This window comes from Trichechus manatus, unplaced genomic scaffold (genome assembly GCF_000243295.1).
Source record: "Trichechus manatus latirostris isolate Lorelei unplaced genomic scaffold, TriManLat1.0 scaffold00050, whole genome shotgun sequence".
In the NCBI taxonomy this organism is placed as follows: Eukaryota; Metazoa; Chordata; class Mammalia; order Sirenia; family Trichechidae; genus Trichechus; species Trichechus manatus.
This window is the reverse complement of record NW_004443986.1, coordinates 17522024-17542906: the sequence shown is the minus strand read 5'-3', so window position 1 is coordinate 17542906 and position 20883 is coordinate 17522024. Positions and strand designations below refer to the sequence as shown.

General features: G+C 37.4%; 1 protein-coding gene across 1 annotated transcript in view; it reads right to left on the bottom strand.

Moving 5' to 3' along the window:
• Positions 1–20883, bottom strand: part of GARS1 (glycyl-tRNA synthetase 1) — a 56938-nt gene that overhangs the window by 25233 nt on the left and 10822 nt on the right. Inside the window, exons 3-10 of the mRNA XM_004377503.2 lie at positions 19623–19725; positions 16876–17017; positions 15546–15634; positions 15076–15152; positions 9429–9574; positions 6697–6846; positions 3286–3448; positions 1418–1582 (exon numbers count right to left, since the gene is read on the bottom strand). Coding sequence (XP_004377560.1) covers positions 1418–1582; positions 3286–3448; positions 6697–6846; positions 9429–9574; positions 15076–15152; positions 15546–15634; positions 16876–17017; positions 19623–19725 — 1035 coding nt within the window. The remainder of the gene's footprint in view (positions 1–1417; positions 1583–3285; positions 3449–6696; positions 6847–9428; positions 9575–15075; positions 15153–15545; positions 15635–16875; positions 17018–19622; positions 19726–20883) is intronic.

Here is a 20883-nt window from a genome sequence, read left to right as displayed (position 1 = left end):
ATGGCAGCGGGTTTGGTTTTTGGTTTTCCTAGATGTATCCAAACAACTTGTGGGATTGGTTTACTGGGTCAAAAACCTTGGGGCCATAGTCCGGGGGACAACTTAGTCAGTCAGCATAACACAGTTCACAAAGATAATGTTCTACATCCAAGTTTGGTGAGTAGCATCTGGGGGTCTTAAAAGCTTGTGAGCAGACATCTAAGATACAACTATTGGTCTCTATTCATATGGAGCAAAAGAGACTGAAGGAAATCAAAGGCTCAAAGACAAAACTAGCCCACAGGACTAACAGCCCACACAAACCACAACATCTTCAAACCTGAGACCGGAAGAACTAGATGGTGCCTGGATACCACTACCAACTGTTCTGACCAAGACACAATAGAAGGTCCCAGATAGAATGGGAGAAAAATGTAGAACAAAACTCAAATTCCTAAAAAAGGCCACACCTACTGGACTGATAGAGACTAAACGATCCCCCAAGACTATTGCCCTAAGATACCCTTTGAACTTGGAATCAAAGCTATTTCTGCAGGTCACTTTTCAGCCAAAAATAGATTGGCTTATAAAATAAACAGTATCACCTGTTGAGTAACTGCTCCCTTAAACAATTAACTGTATGAGACCAAATGGTCAACAGTTACCAAAAAGCAAAGATGAGAGGGCAAGAAGGGGAACATAAGCTAGATCAAAAGAAACAGAACAAACAGAGTGGAAATAAGGAGAATGCTGACACATTGTAAAAATTGCAACCAGTGGCATGGAACGATTTGTATAAAAATTATTAAAGGGGATTCTAATATGCTGTGTAAACTTTTACCTGAAACACAATAAAATATTATTTAAAATAAAGAAAAAAAAAAAAGATTCAGTCTCAGAAACCCTATGGGGCAGTTATACTCTGTTGTATTGAGTCTCCATGAGTTGGAATGGACGGCAATGGGTTTGTTTTTTTTTTTCTTTTTTAACCAAGATATCAGAATTTACTAGAGGTTATACCCAAATCTACCAAATAACTCTCTAAGCTAAGCCTACTCTGACTTTCTTTACTCAGTCACACCACTATTTTCAACGCTTGCTGGGATCCTTGTCAGGAAGGAGGCCACCCTGGCTAGCTCCACGCAGATATATTACCAATAACACTGCCCACCCCAGGAAGTGCTGCTCCATCATCTACCTTCTCTCTCTCTCTCTCTCTGAAAAAGCCACCTAAGTCTACAAAAGGCTCCTGGGACACAAATAACCCCCTCCTTATAAGAAGGCAGGGGGCAACTGCTTTTTCTATTTTGTTCAGGAAAAGATCTCTTTTTTCTTTGTTCCACTCTAAGGTGAAGTGCACAAAAGGCAATTTCGGCATCCATGCTTCTAAGTTAACGATGTGAAAACCACACAGTAAAAATCATGCCGCTCTACTTACGTAGGATGTTTTAGATTCAGCGTCCCAGCAGTCACAGGCATAATGGGCCATCTCATTCTCCATGTGTTGCCGGAAGCGGAGTTTATCTGGAGATACTCCAACCTTTGTGAGGTAGAGGTAGATGCGGCCAATGAAATAGCCTAACACTGAGTTGTTAATTACACCCTGAATAAATAAGCAAGCAAAGGGGAAGGAGAGAAAATACACATTAAGACTTTTGAAGGCCAAAGCACCATTTGACACAGTTATTCACAATCCACTGAAAAATAATTGAAACACAAGGTAAACTCACTTATCCAGCTTTCAGAACAATTTCAAATACCATAATGTGATCTCGGCTATTTTTAAAGGGGTCAATGCCAAGTTAACAAACTGACGATAATGGAGTTATTCAGAATCTTTCCCTTGTACTTCATACAGTCAGGAAAAATTCAGCCCAACACTTCACAACTAAATCTACAGTACTAAAAATGATATATTTCTTTCTAAATTGTAAATTGCATGCTACTATTTATTCTTCTAAAACATAGAGCCAGTAGTCACATTTCACAGAGCTATTATGATTACTAGTTAAAAACAGGCAAAATGAAATATCCCTCACAAACACATGCATACATATTTAGCCTAAATATAAAGTAGTTTTTAAAAAAATCAGTCATTACATTCTTGGGCAATGTTTTCAATGGTGGGTTTCGACCAAAAAATTTTTTTTAATGAAACAGAATAGAAATATCTATTTATTATATGAAGTAAAGATATGTACAATCTCACACTGTCAAATATATGTAATATGGGCAATGGTTAAAAAAGTAAGACAAACACTGTTGTGGGTAAATAACACTATACTTAGAACCACAAGACCACAAGACCAAGGTCACATTCTAATTCCATGATATTGATGGACTCATGACCTGTTTTGAACCTTGGTTTCAACTAGAGTAAGTGAAAGGAGCTATTATCATATATAGGTAATTCTCACCTGGGCTAAGTTCTTCTGAATTAACAAAAGTAATCAGACTGAAAGTTTGTGAACCTCATACAGTATAGGTAATCTTAAAATCGAGTACCAGAAGATTCTTGGAAAGCATTGAGCCCTATCTCCCACCCGCTGCAGGGGTCTTCTCTGCAATATGGCTGACAAGTTATAACTCAGCTTCTCCTTGAAGATTTTCAGAAGTAGGAAGCTCACTGCTTCCAAAGGCAACCTATTCCACTACTGAGCAGCAGCTACCATCAGAAAGTTTTCACTCACTCATTTCTCCAGGTAAAATTTTGAGAAATTCTACTACATGCAAGGTCTTGTCCCAATTGCTGTGGGAAATACAGAAGAGAGCTTGCATTCTGAGAGTCAAATTCTGCCTCCCCAAAAGTACTATGTATTGTTAAAATTTGGATTAGTGAGGCACAGTTCCAACCGAGATCTTCTTCCTTGGTGCTCTACTAAACATTTTTTCATGTTAGCCCCAATGGCCCACAAACTAGGATGACCAGGTGATTTCCTCCCACTTGTAAATTGCCATCGAGTCAATTCCGACTCAGGGCGACCCCACATATGCAGAGCAGAACTGCTCCATAGGGTTTTCAAGGCTATGATCTTTTGGAAGCAGATCACCAGGCCTATATTCTAAAGCACCTCTGGGTGTGTTCGAACTGCTAACCTTTTGGCTAGTAGCTGAGCACTTGTTTGTACCGCCCAGGGACTCCTTTTCCTCCCACCAGAAAAAATAAATTTGAAAGGTAATAATAATGTATATAAAATAAAATGACTACTAACATAAAAGGTTTTATCACCCAGCACACAGAATTTGCTGAAGGCTGCAATTGCCGAATTGGTACAATCTAAAATTAAATTACCTAAGGAATCTTACCTGTTCAACAGCATCTCCTAGGCGCATTTTACGAGCAGACTGTCCAGTGACCTGGGCTTTTGCTGAATACAAATAAAGGTGGAGGTCTGCCACACTTTGGAACTTGGGATGGTCTTTCTCACTGGGATCTACAAAGTGCTCAATTTCTGCCATTGTGAATTCTCTGGGGAAAAAAGAAATATATATATACACAATAAAATCTGCATTCTTAACTATAAAAAACAATAAACAAAACTCTATTTTCAACTGCATGCTATACTACATTGACAAAGACCCCACACTACAGGAATCTCTTATCACTAAGCAAAATATTGGTTCCCTAAGGAAATGCCAACAATTATTTGGATTAGGTTTGTCTGGGAGGTTGCTCTTTTTAAACACGTTAATGAAAACATTATTACTCATTATTTAAAATAAATACAAACTTCTCTCAATTATTAATTCCTTATCTCTGGCAATACCCACACAAGATTATTACTTTTGATGGAAAATAATTTTTAAAAAACAGATTAAGAGTTTTAAAAATTAAGAAAATGTAAGCAAATGCCACACACAAAAAAGAAATGAGATATTGAATAGTGACTTCCCAATAAAACGGTTTTCTTTAAAGCATTAGCAAGTCTTTATAAATACACACGAAATGAAGCTCCTAATATTTACTTTTCACAGAACAGGAAATTAAAAGTGAATTGAAATTGTTCTTTAGCTTTTATAACAGATTGATTTCCTCTTTTATTGCTCTGAACAAGTAATGGCTGATAATGGCTGGTTTCTTTAGAGTAAGAGTTTTTAAATAAAGTGTTATTCAAGACAGAGGACATGAGGCATGAACTGAACAAGCTAACATCAAGCTAACTGCAGGATGATGAAATAAATATGCACATAGTTATGTTTTCCAAAGAGATTTCTCTGAATGGCAATTTAGTACCCATTGGTGGGGAAAGTGTTCTAAATTAATTTTATGGGTCAAAATCAAATCTCTCTTTTTTTTAAAAAAAAAAAGCACATTTATAGTGCACTTTGAAGATTCTCTCAGATGTTCTATATATAATTTAAAGTTGCTTAAATGGGTTCTAAAAATGCATGAAATGTGTTGCAAAAGAGCTTCAAATTGTAAACTTTATTTTTTAATGGAATCTCTCATTTGGTCCTGCAGCTATGTCTTAAATCATCCTTAAAAACCATCATGCATCTTCTGCATGCATAGAAATTGTGACATTTGCCTTTGCATGGCTTATAACTGGGTTGACAGCATCAGAATATCTAAAATACAGGGCAGATACAAATAAAGGCCTTGCCCAGAATTCCAAGGGAAGCTGCTGCCAAAGTCTTTCTATCTGCTCCATCAAATAATCCCAGACCACAGACAGGAGACAGGAATCAACACTAACACTGATTTGACCAGCTCTGCCTCTTGTCTTGAGTTCAGAGAACACACTAGGTACTGTGAAGAACTACAATACACATAAGCCAAGAGGACAGAGTCAGCCAATCAAAATAAAAATCTTCATATGAATAATCTAATACTCTAATTGAAATAAAAGGAATTATAGCTATACAAAGACTATCTGATAACGTTATGCCAACAAGAAGAAATCGTAGTCCTACCATGGAACAAAGACCATGGGGATGTTTACTCATGGGATAATGAGTAGTAGACTTCTGGTCAGGAACCTGCAGAGGCATATAACAAAACCAGCCAATATCCAGAGGGGGACTTTCGAACAGAAAATGACCAAGGAATGACACATCAGTAAGTACCAAGAGCCTTTTAGCCAGTTACCTGCTGGGCTCATTTCTCAGTTCTGAGCCGGCTTTCCCACTTACCACTTTTTCCCTCCTCTTACCACCTTTTATTTCACAGGGCCCAGGCTTTGCTTTACTTCTCATTTCTTTTTAAATCTGCCAATAGCTACTTTACTTTGTGTAAATCTTCTCCCAAAACACTTACTTTAGACTATGTCAGTCTCATACAGCTTCCTTGATATTTTGAAAGTCTGCTTGCTAGACACTACTGGAACACAGGAGAAGTCCAAAAAAAAAAAAGGCCCAGGCAATGGGAAATAAGAGATTCAAATCTGATAACTTTCTCACTGTCATAATACCAGGTTAAAGTTTCTGACTACCTCTTCTTTCTACATGGAAGTCCAGAGAGGTCCTTCCTATCTCCTTGCTAAGCTGTGCAAGTTCTTTCCTCCATGAAATCTCTCCTTTCTAGACCATAGGCCTGAAGGTACAGTTTGGCTAGAACACAGAGGCATTTCCTAACACAGGGCATCATGGGGACTTAAAAGATTAGGCAGGTGCTTTGGGTGCTTTGATCTAGAGCCAGTGGCTACGATGAACTATGACTGAAGACTGTAATTACAGCAGTAAGAAGGGAAGCAAGGAAATAGGTGGGCGAAGGGTTGGGGGGCTGGGGAAACACTTTAGAGTCTAAGAAAGTTAAGTTTAGCTACGTATTCTATATCTTGTGTGGAATTTATTACTCTAAGAGGTGTTATATGAAGAAAATTTAAAGAATTCACAAAAAGCTTAAAGTCATAAACAGCTAAGTCATAATAAGTTTCTTAAGAAAAGTAGAACTAAATAGTACCAGTATGCCTTTCACACATAGTCCTGAGTACATCTGACAAAAGCAGGTTATTACAATACAGGGAAGTGAGTGCCTGAGTTAGAGCAGACAGGGGTAAGTTTGCTATTTTGTCTGTCATATAACCCACTGCTGTCAAGTCTATTCCAACTCACAGTGACCCTATAGGACAGAGCAGAACTGCCCTATAGGGTTTCCAAGGCTGTAATCTTTTCAGAAGCAGACTGCCACATCTTCCCCCCAAGAAGCGGGTGGTGGGTTCAAACTGCCAACCTTTCCATTAGCAGCCAAGTACTAACCACTGCACCACTCCAAATACGTGGAGCACTCCCCCCCACCCCCATACCCCAACACCAAATATTGGTGCAGAGCACCAATCAGTTATTGAAACACTCCTACCCCAACCCTAGTGATGCTGTTTGCCCTGGACACCTAGGATGATCCATCATAATCATCCCCTATCCCCACTCATCCTACACTTAGACACATCACCAATGCCAGAAACTGCTGTAATTTAGACAAGATCTCACCATCCTCAAAATCCATGATGAACAAGGGAAAAAGAAAATCCGGGACAGGTGATAAGCTATTCTTAACCTTCCTTTCTTTCCCTTCAAGTTCATTTCTATTGCTCAAAACTGCCTGTCATCCCAGAGATTACATTTACAAAAGAAGAGCTTGCTGTTTTGGAGAAGACAAAGATAAACCCATAATCACATTAGGATGAAGAAGAATTGTTTCAAATCAGCAAGCTTTCACTTCCAGCTCAATGCCAACTTTGTTCACTAACTTTACCAGGACAGTAACACTAGCAGTACCTGACTCTGATCAGTCCAGATCGAGGGGAGATTTCATTTCTAAACGAATTTCCAATCTGGGCAGCAGCAAAAGGCAACTTTCCTTGGCTGAATTCTAAAAGTCGTTTGAAATTCAGGAAAATCCCCTGTGCAGTTTCTGGTCTCAAATACCTATAAATTAAAGTAAACCAGTCTGTTATAAAGAAAGAAATTGTGTTTTCTAATACATCTGAAATGCTAGATACAAGTTCTAAAAGTCCTAAATATACCATTTTCACAGCAAAGTTGTACAGGCCCTAAAACGAAGTTTTAGCAACAGACACTTACCTCAGTAGCAAACATTCTCATAACAATACACATATATAAAAGTAGTAGAGAGTGTCTTAGGTAATTGATATGACAATTCTACTGTTAGAAACATCATCTTATCACTCCAGTGGGTCAAAACACCACCTTTCTCATAGCGTCCCTAAAACCTCCAATGTCCTCCTGACTAATCGTTTACATGGAGGCAGCCATTCAACACTGGAGCTCAAACTGTTAGCTTAGCACAAGCAATCATCCCACCAAGGCAGACAATTATCAAGCTGTTTTCAGATTATTTTCTTCTTTGTGTTATTTTACATTTTGGCCAGAGGACTCTTCTGAATGTCTCCATATTTGAAAGATACAGTCAAGCAAATATACCATTATAGCCATTGTCTTGTCCTTAATTTCACAGAAAATATTCTGTGAAAAACATCAACTCAGAAAGAGTTCCCAACGATCCACTTCAGAATAAATTATTTTAAACCCCCTCAAAACAATCTAAACTAAAATTTTATCCTCATTCTCACCCTAACATACCAACTCATTTCATTTTGTGACCCTTTCCAGATTTCACACAAATGTAAGTATACTACAGTTTACGTGCATATTTATAAGTAGTATGTATAAATGTTTCTTCTTTCACTTATTTTATACTTTTCCATTTTCTAAATAACTATAAAAATTTTCATAATTAACAGATATTCTACTAAAATTACCTACTTTACTATAATTTATTTGTTGTTGTGTGCTGTCAAGTCGATTCCGACTCATAGCGATCCTATACGACAGAGCAGAACTGCTACTAGGATTTCCTAGACTGTAATCTTTACAGGAGCAGATGATGAAGTCTTTTCTCCCACAGAGCCGCTGGTGGATTCAAAATGCCAACCTTTTGGTTAGCAGCTGAGAGCTTGATCATTGTGCCACCAGGGCTCCTTATAATTTATTTAATCATCCTCAAATTATTGGATAAATACGTTATTTCTACTTTTAACTTGCATGTTTTGTATAAATATAGCTTTCTTTCCTTTTGAATTATTTCCTTAGATAAATTCCCATGAACAGGATGACTGGGTCAAAGGGCATGGCTCTTTTTAAATGATTCTTAGTTATCTAGTGCTGCTGTAACAGAAATACCACAAATAGGTGGCTTTAACAAACAGAAATTTATTTTCTCACAGTTTAGGGGACTGGAAGTTCGAATTCAAGGCAAGGCTCTAGGGGAGGGCCCTCTCCGTCCGCTCTGGGGGAAACTCTGTCTCAGCTTCTCTAGGGTTCTTCTCAGCAGTCTTTGAACTCCACACGGAGTCTATCTTTTACCCCTTTATCCTTGCTTCTCTGGGCCTAATATGTTCTTTTTATATCTCAAAAGTGATTGGTTTAAGACACTTCCTATACTTATATGACCCCATTAACACAACGAAGAAAACCCTATTCCCATATGGGACTGCATCCACAAGTATAAAGTTTAGGATTTACAAGACATATTTTGTGGGCACCCAAGTCAGTCCATAACACTCTGTATGTGTTACCAAAATGAAAGGCTTACCTTTGGACTCCTTCCACAAAATAACCCAAATCAACCTGGTGTTTTAGATAATAATTCCAGTAACACATTCTGTCACAATTTTTATTACTTTTTAACTTCTACTTTAGGAAACACAATCAGGCATCATCTAGCAAAAGTCTACTGTCTCTTATCCTAAAACACGACCATAAGAAAAATATCCAAAGCTTTGGCTAAGTTTATTAACAGTGGACAAGGAATCTGGAGATGTAGGTTACAGCTCTGGATCATCTTGTAAACTGTCCAGGTTTTCTTTACTCCATGTATGAAAACTACAGCTTTCAAATCAACAGGCTAGACCTACGCTGTCCAATATGGTAGGCCACTACTCACATGTCTATTTAAATTTAAATTAATTAAAATTAAACACATTTAAAACTTTAGTTCCCAGAAGCACTAGCCCCATTTCAAGTACTCAACAGCCACATGTGGTTAGAGGCTACCATACAGGGCAGTGCAGATTATAGAACATTTTCATCACTGCAGAAAAGTTCTACTGGACAGTCCTGTGCTAGACTAAATGGTTTCTAAAACCTCCTTCAGCAATAAGTTCAATGACTTCAAAATCATTCTTTAATTGCCCTTCCTGCCCTATGCAGCTATTAACTAGAGGATATAATGATCACAGATTTTTATAATTTATTTTATTATGGGAAAAACAATCATCATATACACTTTAAAGAAACACTCTATTTAGAAAGAATTAGAAGAAATAAAATTCAAGAAAATGTGTTTTTATTTCTTTTAGTATATTTATCAGGACTTTCTATATATCACATTTCAATATTTTTTCTTCATAGCATTGATATTTACCTTTTACTACAAGCAATTTTAACAACTTCATTACATAAACAGATTAACAATAAGTGACACCTACCCTGGCATGTTCCCTCCAGGCCCAATGAAGGTTTTGAACATTAAGTTAAAAGGTACTGGAGGGGATAGATCATTTCCAGTAGTCGGGGATTTTACATTGTAATTCACAAAAAGGTCCCCAAGTTCTTGCTGTCCATAGTTATCGAGCTAAAGGATATGTCAATAAAATAATTAGTGTAAAAGATTGACAGAAAACAAGGCATAAGTATTACATATAACCCTGTCCATCTATTATTAAAACTAACACAAAATAAGAACATCAGAATTAACCTAACCTTCAAGATACTCACATAAAAACCATAACCACCTTACATACCATACTTTCAACAGAGAAACAGAGTGCTATTCTGGGACTGACCCAAAACTCACACACATACCCTCCCACCATGAAAAATAAGGCAAAATACCTCTTTTTTATTACACTTATTGGTTGCCAAGAATCTGAAATCATGTAAATAAGTTTTCTAAGTTGAGGTTTACCTCCTGATGGAAATCGAAAAGTTAGGTGCATTTGCTTGTCTAGTAATTAAACGTGCATATAACTTTCCTTTCGCACTAGACATTAAACTCTATGAAGGTAGATGCTGTGTCTTATTTATCTCTGCATTTCCCCGTGCACTGCACATTCTATACACTGATCATAAATGCCAAACCCCTTAAAATGGTGTATGACAAGCCACCTAATAGTAAAGAATATTTCAAACTTAAAAAAAAAAAGATCTCCTAATAGAAACAAAATAATTCCATAAATCAACTGATGGCCAGTGACTAAGAATTGAGGATCTGAGGTCAGAAAGATTTGGGTGTATCTCCCAACTCTACCACTTATGGGTTGTGTGACTCGAGATTAAGTTGTTGCCAAACTCTGAGCCTCAGTTTGCCTATCTGTAAAATGGGGAGAACAGGCTCTACCTCACAGGGCTAATATGAAAATTAAATGAGATAATGTATGTAAAACACTAAGCACAGAGCCCAGTGCACAGTACCTACTAAAATAAAGGGTAACTATTACAATTTATATTCGCTCCCTTCATAAATCTAATGGGCATTTCACCCTACAAAAAGATAACCCATGCACACTAACCACATGTTCCAAATATGAATGAAAAATTTTAACAAAATTAAGACTTCTAGGCTCCAGCTCAATTCATAAAATTCAACAAAACAAACACGCACTACTTCCTAGCTATTTTGCTATAGCAATTTCTATAGTTTCTAGTGGGAATTTAAAAAGTGCTGTACTTCATACCATTACCCAAGAGGTCAGATCAATAAGGAAACTGTTGTAGTGACTTCTAAGAATAAATACCATAAATATAAGATGGTCTCCTTTCTTGAAGAGAAAGTCAAAGAGCCTGATGAATATCTCTGTTTTCCAGGTAACTGAAGTACAGTGTTTTTCACAATGAAAAAGGAAGTTAGGAAGAAAAAGATTTAGAGGATGCAGAGAGAAATAAAAAATGCTATGGAAGGAAATTAGGCAATATCTAGCAAAATGACACTTGCATTTACCTTTTGACCTAGCAATCACACTTCTAGGAATCTATCCAAAGATACACTAATAAAAATATGAAAAGAACACAATACTGGGGAAGTCAGCACAACTTGACCAAGGCCAAGTCATAGAGGCTTCACAGAGATATATCCAAACCCCCTGAGGGACCAAATTACTGGGCTGAAGGCTGGGGACCATCTAGCTCAATTGGCATAGCATAGTTTATAAAGAAAATGTTCTATATTAGACTGTAGTGAGTACTGTCTGTGGTCTTAAAAGCCTGCAAGCGGCCATCTAACATACATCTACTGGTCCCATCTAAGTTGACGCAAAGGAGAATGAAGAAAACCAAAGACACAAGGGAAAGATTATTTCAAAGGACTAATGGAGCACAACTACCACAGCCTCCACCAGACTGAGTCCAGCACAATTAGATGGTGCCCGGCTACCACCACTGACTGCTCTGACAGGGATCACAACAGAGGGTCCTGGACAGAGTGGGAGAAAAATATAGAACAACATTCAAATTCACAAAAAAAAAAAGACCACACTTGTTAGTCTGACAGAGACTGGAGAAACGCCGAGAGTAAGGCCCCCCGGATACCCTTTTACTCAGTACTGAAGTCACTCCTAAGGTTCACTCTTCAGCCAAAGATTAGGCAGATCTAAAAGGCAAACAATAACATACACGTGGAACATGCTTCGTAGTTCATTCATGTACATGAGACTAACCGGGCACAAGAGCCCAAAAGCAAAGACAAGAAGGCAGGAAGGCACAGGAAAACTGGATGAATAGAAACAGGGAACCCATGGTAGAGAAGAGGAGAGTGTTGGCACATTGCAGGGTTGGCAACCAATGTCACAAAACAATTTGTGTATTGTTTAATGAGAAACTAATTTGCTCTGTAAACTTTCGCCTAAAGGACATTAAAAAAAAAAAAAAGAGACAATGCAAGCACAGGCTAATCACAGCAGCACTACTCTAACGGCAAAGGCAGAAAATAAGCCAAACGTCCATCAACATGAGACTGTTATATAAACTGGTACATTCAACAACGGAGAGTTATGCAGCTATAAATGGAATGAAGTACTGTATATCTCTATATACTACTATGGAACAATCGCTAAGATATTTTGATATGTGAAAAAAGCACAGTGGAACAAAAAATATGTATGGTATGCTACCATTTACCTGGAAAGCAGGGCATATAAATATCTATATGTCTTTGCTTATATTCTATTTTTTTCAAAAAGGAATTTTTTTTTTTTTTTTCAAGTTAAAAATTGGTTACTAACAGGGACAGGAAAGGAATAGAGTAAATAACAATAGAAGCTAGCCTTATTTGAACATATCTTATTTTGTAGATTTGACTTCGGACCTATGAACATCTTTTTTATATAATTATAAAACAAACTTAAATTTTAAAACCTAAAACCCTAAAAATGGAAACTAAACTAAAATACATGAACAACTAACTGTATATCCAGTTGATGACCTAAATACACAGAGAAATGACAATAAGTGATTTTTAAAATACAGTTACTACATCAATATTCATATTTTTTCTGAGACTGTTAGTGTATACAGTGTGGGATAAAGCATATCAATAATTACAGTGGTGTTGCTGAGAACTGGGGTTTCTGGTGTAGGAAAAGGAGATACAGATTTAAGATTAATAAAGTAATAACCCCACAGACCTAATTTTAATTACGTATCAACATGAACTTGTGATGATTTCCTAGCTCTGTCCACTGAAAGGAGGAGAAAGATGTGGCAGTCTGCTTCCATAGAGACTTACAGCCTCGGAAGCCCTATGGGGTCGCTATGATTTGGAATCGACTCGACAACAGTAGGTTTGGGGGGTCCAATGAGAAGGCCTAGAACCAATGATCAGTATCATTGCCACTAAAAGGTAACAGAGCTCCTTGGAAAAATGGCTGATTCCCAGGTCTGAGGGAATATATAAGATGAGCCTGAAATATTGTGTCTTAGCAAAAGCAAGGAAGTTATCAAGGAGTTCTAGGGCTGTGTCAAAATGACTCAGTAGCCAATTCCTGGTAGCCAAAGAGTAGGCAATATGACCACTAAAAAGGACAGTAACTGTAATTCACTGGAAAGTATCAAATATTTTAACCCAGAAGTTCATAATGGTAGAAAGAGAGGAGGGAAGAAGAGTCAGGCAGGAATTCACTGCACACTTCTGAAGGATGCCAGAGACCCAACTAATTGAGAACAGGTTTTAAAAAAAGGTGGGTGTTGGGCAGGAGAAGGAAGACAAGGATTTATCCTCAGTTTTCTTTACAAATGATGCCTCATAGAAATCAGTTGATAGAGAACTTTTTCTTTATAGAAATACTCCAGCTAATAAAGAAAGAAAGAAAACAGAATGAGAAGATCACCATTTTGAAATCCCTATTCAATTAACGGATCTAGACAATGATCATCAAGGGCCCTCACTCACAAAAGAGATAAGCGGGCATTCTGTACCTCCTGACAAAAGAACACGGCACCACTTAAGAAGTGTCTTGCCAAAAACATCTGATCAAGTTTTCAGACATGACTACCAATTTACAGGAAATACAGACACAGAGGAATGTGTTAAACATCATTAATTACTCCCCAAGTGTGATTAATTTAGTTGAAAATGAATGAGTCTGTTAGAAAGGCACTCAAAGAAACACACACATAAAATCTCAGAATGTGTCACTAGTAAGCCTGAAATCCTGAACAGGAAACAGAAGAATTTAGCAGTAATTAGAGGCATTTTTCATTTCTCCTTTCTAGTAAAGGTCATGCCTTTGGAAAAGGAAAGATATGTGAAACACATGTATGGCTATAAAAGTGTCAAAACACAAGAATTGGTTTTCTAAACCGTGACTAACAATGTTAAAACAATGAGCTTTAAGCAAGGGATAAAATACATAGTTCACAAGGACCAAAATAAATTGGCAGATGATTCAGCAGCCAGATTAAGGTTTTCAATTTAAATGAGGAAAGAGAAAAATTAACATTAAAAAAAAATTAGGACAACAGTAGAAAGGTATCCAGCTATTCTCATGAGGAAGGAGCCCTGGTAGCACAGTGGTCAAAGCGCTCAGCTGCGAACCAAAAGTTCAGCTGCCCCACAGGAGAAAGATGCGGCAGTCTGCTTTTGTAAAGATTTACAGGCTTGGGAACCCCATAGGGCTGTTCTACTCTGTCCTGTGGGGTTGCTGTAAGTCGGAATTGACTCAATGGCAATGGGTTATTCTTATGAGAAAAAAAGCAGTTAGGGAGTCCTATATCAGCCTCAGATATTCATATACCAATGTAAAGAAAATAGGTTATAAACACAGTACTGGGAATTTCTACCAAAGGAAGCAAATAAAATTTAAGAAGCAACCCCTGCTAGATCTCATAACTAAATATGGTGTTACAGAAATGTAACAGCCGACATTTTAAAGAAACAGCTGATAGGTAAGGTGAGAAATCAGCAATATGGATACATGGATTATGCATTTTTCTATGTGTATTTTCATCAGATTTTACAGTGGGCTGTAACCCAAAAAATGGATAAGAACTACTTCTGAGATGGAAAATATTCCTGTAGTTGGTAAAAGTCAAAATGGGTTACTTCTGTGGTCTCTTTTGCTTCCCTAAAATTTGTCAACTTAAATTATAAAACTTTTAGGTTTGCAGAAAAACTGAGAAAGGGAGGTTTAGAAAAGCAGAGCTCTACCTGCTCATCAGGTTCTAAGAATAAGAGCATGTGGTCAGGGACAGTCCGACTAGAGGCAGATCAGGTGGCTGACGAAACGCTGTACATAAAGCTATCTGCCCCGAAATCTCTACAACACTGAACACTATTCATCATTGTTCCTGTGCTTTTAGCTATTAAATCCAGAACACGGAAGTTTCCATGCAGAGAGAACAAATTTAATGCCTACTTACACTGACTTGTTAGTTTTGGCTGAAATAAAAGGTTAGCTACAAAAGGCAGAGAGAAGAAAATAAAAATGCAAAGAGATGCAATGAGAAAACAGAAAGTAAACTTTGCTTTGTTATAACTGTGGGCAGGGTTAGCACAATCTAAAATTCAACAGTTATCAAACACTGAAAAAAAAAAGAGAGCAAATAACTAAGTTACTGTGATAACGACTGTAAAGTACTCACTTGGGCCAAGACACTTTCCATCTCCGATTTCTTCTCAGCAGAACACTTCTTATCAGACATCAATTTCTGTAGATGAGCTAAAAGAACAGTGTTGGTACTCGTCAATTTCAATCAACAGGAAAAAGAACAATGCACTTTTGAGGTTTAATGCTGGACAGTTAAAAAAAAAAGTCCTAGAAAATGTTCTTAATTTATATGAAGCCCGTGGTTGATTTTAGAGGAACAGTCATGATACTATCTTGAGTCTCTTGCTGGCTGAGAATTTCTAATCATCGGTAAATCACTTTTTTTTTTTTTTTTAAATAGGACTTCATCTGCACACTTAAGATCTGTGGATTTTACTTTTTATATGTTATGCCTTATTTTAAAAAAAAGTAATTGAAAAAATTAGGGAGGAAAGTTTCACCTAACCCCTCTGTTTTGCTCAATCCTACTTGAAGGATACCTATCTGAAATGAAAAATCTCATACCTTTTAGTAGATGGTCAGCACGAAAGCACTCTCCATTTTTTACATCTTTCACCATGAAGTCAGCAAATTTGTCTACGTGCCCAGAGGTCCTAAGTTAACAAATACCAGTATCATTAAAATTAATATCATACAAATTAATATACAGAGTTTACCTTAGAAGATCATCCCCCTTCTATATGCTTATCCATAGTTTACTTCTGTGTATCTGAAAGATGAAAGCTCCCATATCTATAGTAGTGATACATGCATAGTGGATAATAATGCATGCCAGAGAAAAACGCTACCTCAAATCTATTCTTAATCTCTCCCCAAGTTCTTTCTCCCCACAGGAAGAAACGACATTAACTAGGTTATACTTTTTCACAGGTTGTCATAGAGTCTGTACTACTTTGCAGGATCAATTAATCCGTGCCTATGCCACTATTATTAGTGATCTATGCAAAGGCAAAACCCATTGGGAATTTGACTCGCTAATACAGGAAGCTCAATGCTGACAATGACCCTTAAGGAAAGAGTTTTTTGCCACAGAAATCTGTATGGAAATTGGTACTGTTGCTACACAGCTCCTACTGGTGGAGCAAGTAGCTAAAGAATAGGTAGTTCTGATTTTTTTAGATCCAACATCAGGAATTCCTCTTGTCTTAATTGGTTGAAATTATTAACAAAGAGCCTAACGATGCAAATAGTAAAAATTAGCTCTTTATCAGGTAGCATTAAATGAGTGAAGTGATGAAATACAAGATAGTAAATTTCCTCTTTCATAGTTTTACATTCAAGAATCTTGCTTTACTTTCAACAATGGTGGTAAGAATAATCTAAGTTTCTGCACTGAAACTTCAAAACAAATAGTAGTATTTGATTTAAAATGTGTACACCTTTGCCCAGAACTTCTAAAAATTCATATAAAGGAAACAAAGTTATACACAGAAATTCATCTATAGGGATGTTCAGTGCAGTCGGAAATCAGAAGCACCATAAATGGCTGCAGTATGGCTTTAGCTAAATAAATTATGGCACATCCATGAAACAGAATACTATGTTGTCATTACAGATGCTTTAGAAGAATATTTAATAACACAAGTAAATGTTCACCTACATTACCAGAAAAAAAAAGCAGTGTGCTGTTAATATGACAATACATAGGGACTACCCAAAAAAAAATACTGGAAGGATAAGCACCACAATTTCAACACAACTGAGGGCAGAAGGTATTTATTTTCTTTATCTTCCAAATTTTCTACAAGGGACATGGATAGCTTTTTGGAATCAGAAGAACAGATACTTAAATATGCCTATTAAACTATTTCAGCCCTCAGAGGAGGAATCTTACTTTAAAACTGGCTCAGGGGTGAGCATAGTACAATCAATCTCTAGGATCTGTTCCTCTTGGATAAAGTGCTGCCTCCAGGTCTGAATAATATTGTTCTTCAAAGCACATCCAACTGGCCCAAAATCATAGAGACCACTAACCCCTGTAAAACACAAGAAAGAAAACATGCACTTTACCTTGTTACTCTGAACTAATGAAAGGAGACAAAAAAACAAATACCTGTTAAGGCTTCGTGTAATTCTGAGAATGCATTCAGGTGAACAATTCAAATCCCTCAACACTGAAGAGCCTCACTTCCCGTTAGACGACAAACGGAAGTAAAATAAAAAAGCTCTCACTTCACTTACTATTTCCATATTTGTAATTTTTAGTAGGATTAGCACAAAATTAAAAAGTAACAAAGTTCTCCCACAGAGAAGAAACAGAATAAGCAGATAACAGTTTTCTGCCATAGAAATTAAAAAATAACTTGTCACATCAGGTGATTAACAAATGATATAAAATTTCAGTACCCAATTTTCTAATGTGTTTTGGGTATTTGAGCCACTATTTAAACTCCAAGTAGTTAAACATTTAGAGATCTACTTAGCCAAACTCTAATCAAGTTTCAACGGCAAAGTACCATAAATCTAAGATTGTTACAATAATCTCTTTTGACTATAAAAAAAAAGTTCAACATTTAATCAACAGATCATATTCACTAACATAGCATTCAGAAAGATGCAGAGATTTATCTACATACCTATGAAGAATGTTTTCTCTAGGAGTTGCCCATAAAGAATACTACAGGGACACTCTGTTATATCACTGCCTTTGTGTTGAGGGGTGCAAATCTCTTAGCCAGTACTAGGCTGGCCCTCTACTGCTCCTAAGTCTCCATGGCATTTTTTGTTGTTGAGAACATACATAGCAAAACATAAACCAATTCAACCATTTCTATATGTACAAAAAGGAGCTCTGGTAGTACAATGGTTAAAGTGCTCAGCTGTTAACCAACAGGTCAGTGGTTCAAACCCACTAACCGCTCCATGGGAGAAAAGACCTGGCGATCTGCTCCCGTAAAGATTACAGCCTAGGAAACTCCGTGGGGCTGCTCTACTCTGTCCCATAGGGTTGCTATTAGTTGAAACTGGCTCCATGGCACACGACAACAACTACTACATGTACAGTTCAGTGACGAGGACATTCTTTGAGTTGTGCAACCATTCTCACCCTCCATTTCTGAGCTGTTCCTCCACCATTAACATAACCTCACTGCTTTCTAAGGTTCCCATATAATCTTTCGAGTTGGTGTTGTCAATTTGATCCTGTATAAATAGTTCTTAAAAGAGCAAAATGCTCAAGGCAGACATTTTTAAATAGTTAAGCTAAACTATAGCTTGGTTTCATGGAATTTTAAGAGGAGTCTGTAAGTACATGGACACATCAAATGCTTAATACCTGGGCCAACAATTCCCTTATATTCTAAAGGAAAAAAGCAATCTTCAAGAATAGACAGATGGGCATCTGGGGTCTTAAAAGCTAGCAAACGGCCATCCAAGATACATCAACTTGTCCCAACCCACCTGGAGCAAAGGAGAATGAAGAACACCAAAGACGCAAGGAAAGTATTAGCCCAAAAGACAGAAAGGGCCACATAAATCAGAGACTCCGTCAGCCTGAAACACTGAAGATCTAGATGGTGCCCGGCTACCACCAACCACCACCCTGACAGGGAACACAACAGAGAGTCCCTGACGGAGCAGGAGAAAAGTAGGGTCCAGAACGCAAATTCTAGTAAAAAGACCAGACTTAATGCTCTGACTAAGACTGGAGAAACTCTGGAAGACATGGTCCCCAGACTCTCTGTTAGCCCAGATCTGAAACCCTTCCCGAAGCCAACTATTCAAAGAGTAGACTGTACTGTAAGACATAAAATGACGCTCGTGAAGAGTGTACTTCTTAGCTCAAGTAGATACATGAGACTAAATGCGCAGCTCCTGTCCAGAGGCAAGATGAGAAGGCAAAAAGGGACAGGAGCTGGCTGAATGGACATGGGAAATCCAGGGTGGAAAAGAGGAATGTGCTGTTATATTATAGGGAGAGCAGCTAGGGTCACATAGCAATGTGTGTATAATTTTTGTATGTGAAACTGACTTCAACTGTAAACTTTCACTTAAAGCACACACAAAAAAAAGAATACGTAGGTGGAGGAAAGTAAGAACTGGTATTACACCATATGGCTACTCTAACAAATGCAACATAGCTATCCTCTGCTTCATGTGACTTGATACAAACCAAACCTGTTGCCGTCTAGTTGAGTCTGACTCCTAGCGACACTATAGGACAGAGTAAAACCGCCCCATAGGGTTTCCAAGGAGCAGATGGTGGATTTGAACTGCCAACCTTATGGTTAGCAGTAGAGCTCTTAACCACTGTGCCACCAGGGCTCCAACTTGATACGATTAGACATCAACTAGCAAGCTATGTTCTTGATTTAAGAACAATATTTAAAGCCACTCAACAGCAACAGTTTTTTTTTTTCTTTTCCTAATCAACACAATTGGAGCCTTGGTGGCACAGTGGTTAAGAGCTCAGCTGCTAATCAAAAGGTTAGCAGTTTGAATCCACCAGCTGCTCCTTGGAAACCCTATGGGGCTGTTCTACTCTGTCCTATAGGGTCACTATGAGTCAGAATCAACTTGATGACAATGGGTTTAGTTTTTGGTTTATCAACACAATTGCACTTTCTTTCATTAATTCCCTACCTCCATAAATAGCAAAAGCTTGATCGTAGAAAAATCTCCTCTTCAAGGTATCTTCCATTTTGGCTCTGTCTATAATATCATCTTGGGGCTGTAACGCCAACTCCTGTGTGAGATTTTTAAATAAAAAGTGTGTGATTAGGGGAGTGGGTAAGAATCTGAACTTATACATCTAAATTTAGTTTATTCCTTAAGAAAACTCAATATAAATTTATCAGACAGGCAAGATTTTGATACCTTTAAAGAAACAGAAACCTTAGGGTTTTTTTCCCCCTTTGAGTCACTGAAAAGATACCTTTGCTTAATTATTTAGGAAATTACATGATCATTTTCAAGATTACAAGACTAAGCTTATTTAGATGCACGTACTGAAAAGCAACATGGATTTTTAGTGGATCCCTATAATGGACTGGTGACTTATAAACCCAAGGTATTTCAGTGTGGTGATGGGAAAGAGCTTTATTGTTTGAAAGGTTTGGAAGCAGGTAGAAGATAGACTTTTTCCTTTAAGGGGAAAAAAAATAGAAGCATTCCCTGGATTACTAATGAATTCTGTTCCTAAGTTTGTCTTTAAGTTAAATTTATATGTAAGCTGGAACAGTTAGGTACAGTTTGTATCTAACATCCATTAGTCAAATGTTTGTCTTAGTATATAGAATATGGTGTAACTTTCCATGCATAACAAACATTAAACACTTCCAGGTACACTAAAACATCTTTAACATAATAACATAATAATAATAATACAACCTCTCCTCACTTATCAACATGGTTAGGTTCCAAAAAGCAGGTCGTTATACAAAACTGACATTATTCGAAAATGGAGGATGACCAAATCAGGCCACAAAATGGAGGATAACTACATCATTATATAACTGCCAAATTACATCATTAGTAACTGTCAAACCACTGAAAATCATGGCCCAGCCAAGGTAACATATAATGTTAACCATCACGGCCAGAGTTACTCTCACCTCCCACCTAAGCATTCGTTACTGCCAGATGTACGTTGTTCATACGCAAAATAGTGGGATAGTAGGTTTTTTACTATTGTCGTAAATGTGAAATGTCAGATAACGAGACAGTCAATAAGTGAGGAGGAGGAGGAATAATGTTTTGATGTGAGTCACAAAGTAGCGCCCATTTGTTCTTACGAGCCATTGTATGCACCTCAATTTTTAGGATTATAGGCTTTACGGGAGTTGGTTTGCAACCATGGGGTGTACATAAGTCAGACATTCGTAATCCAGGGGCTGCCTGTACA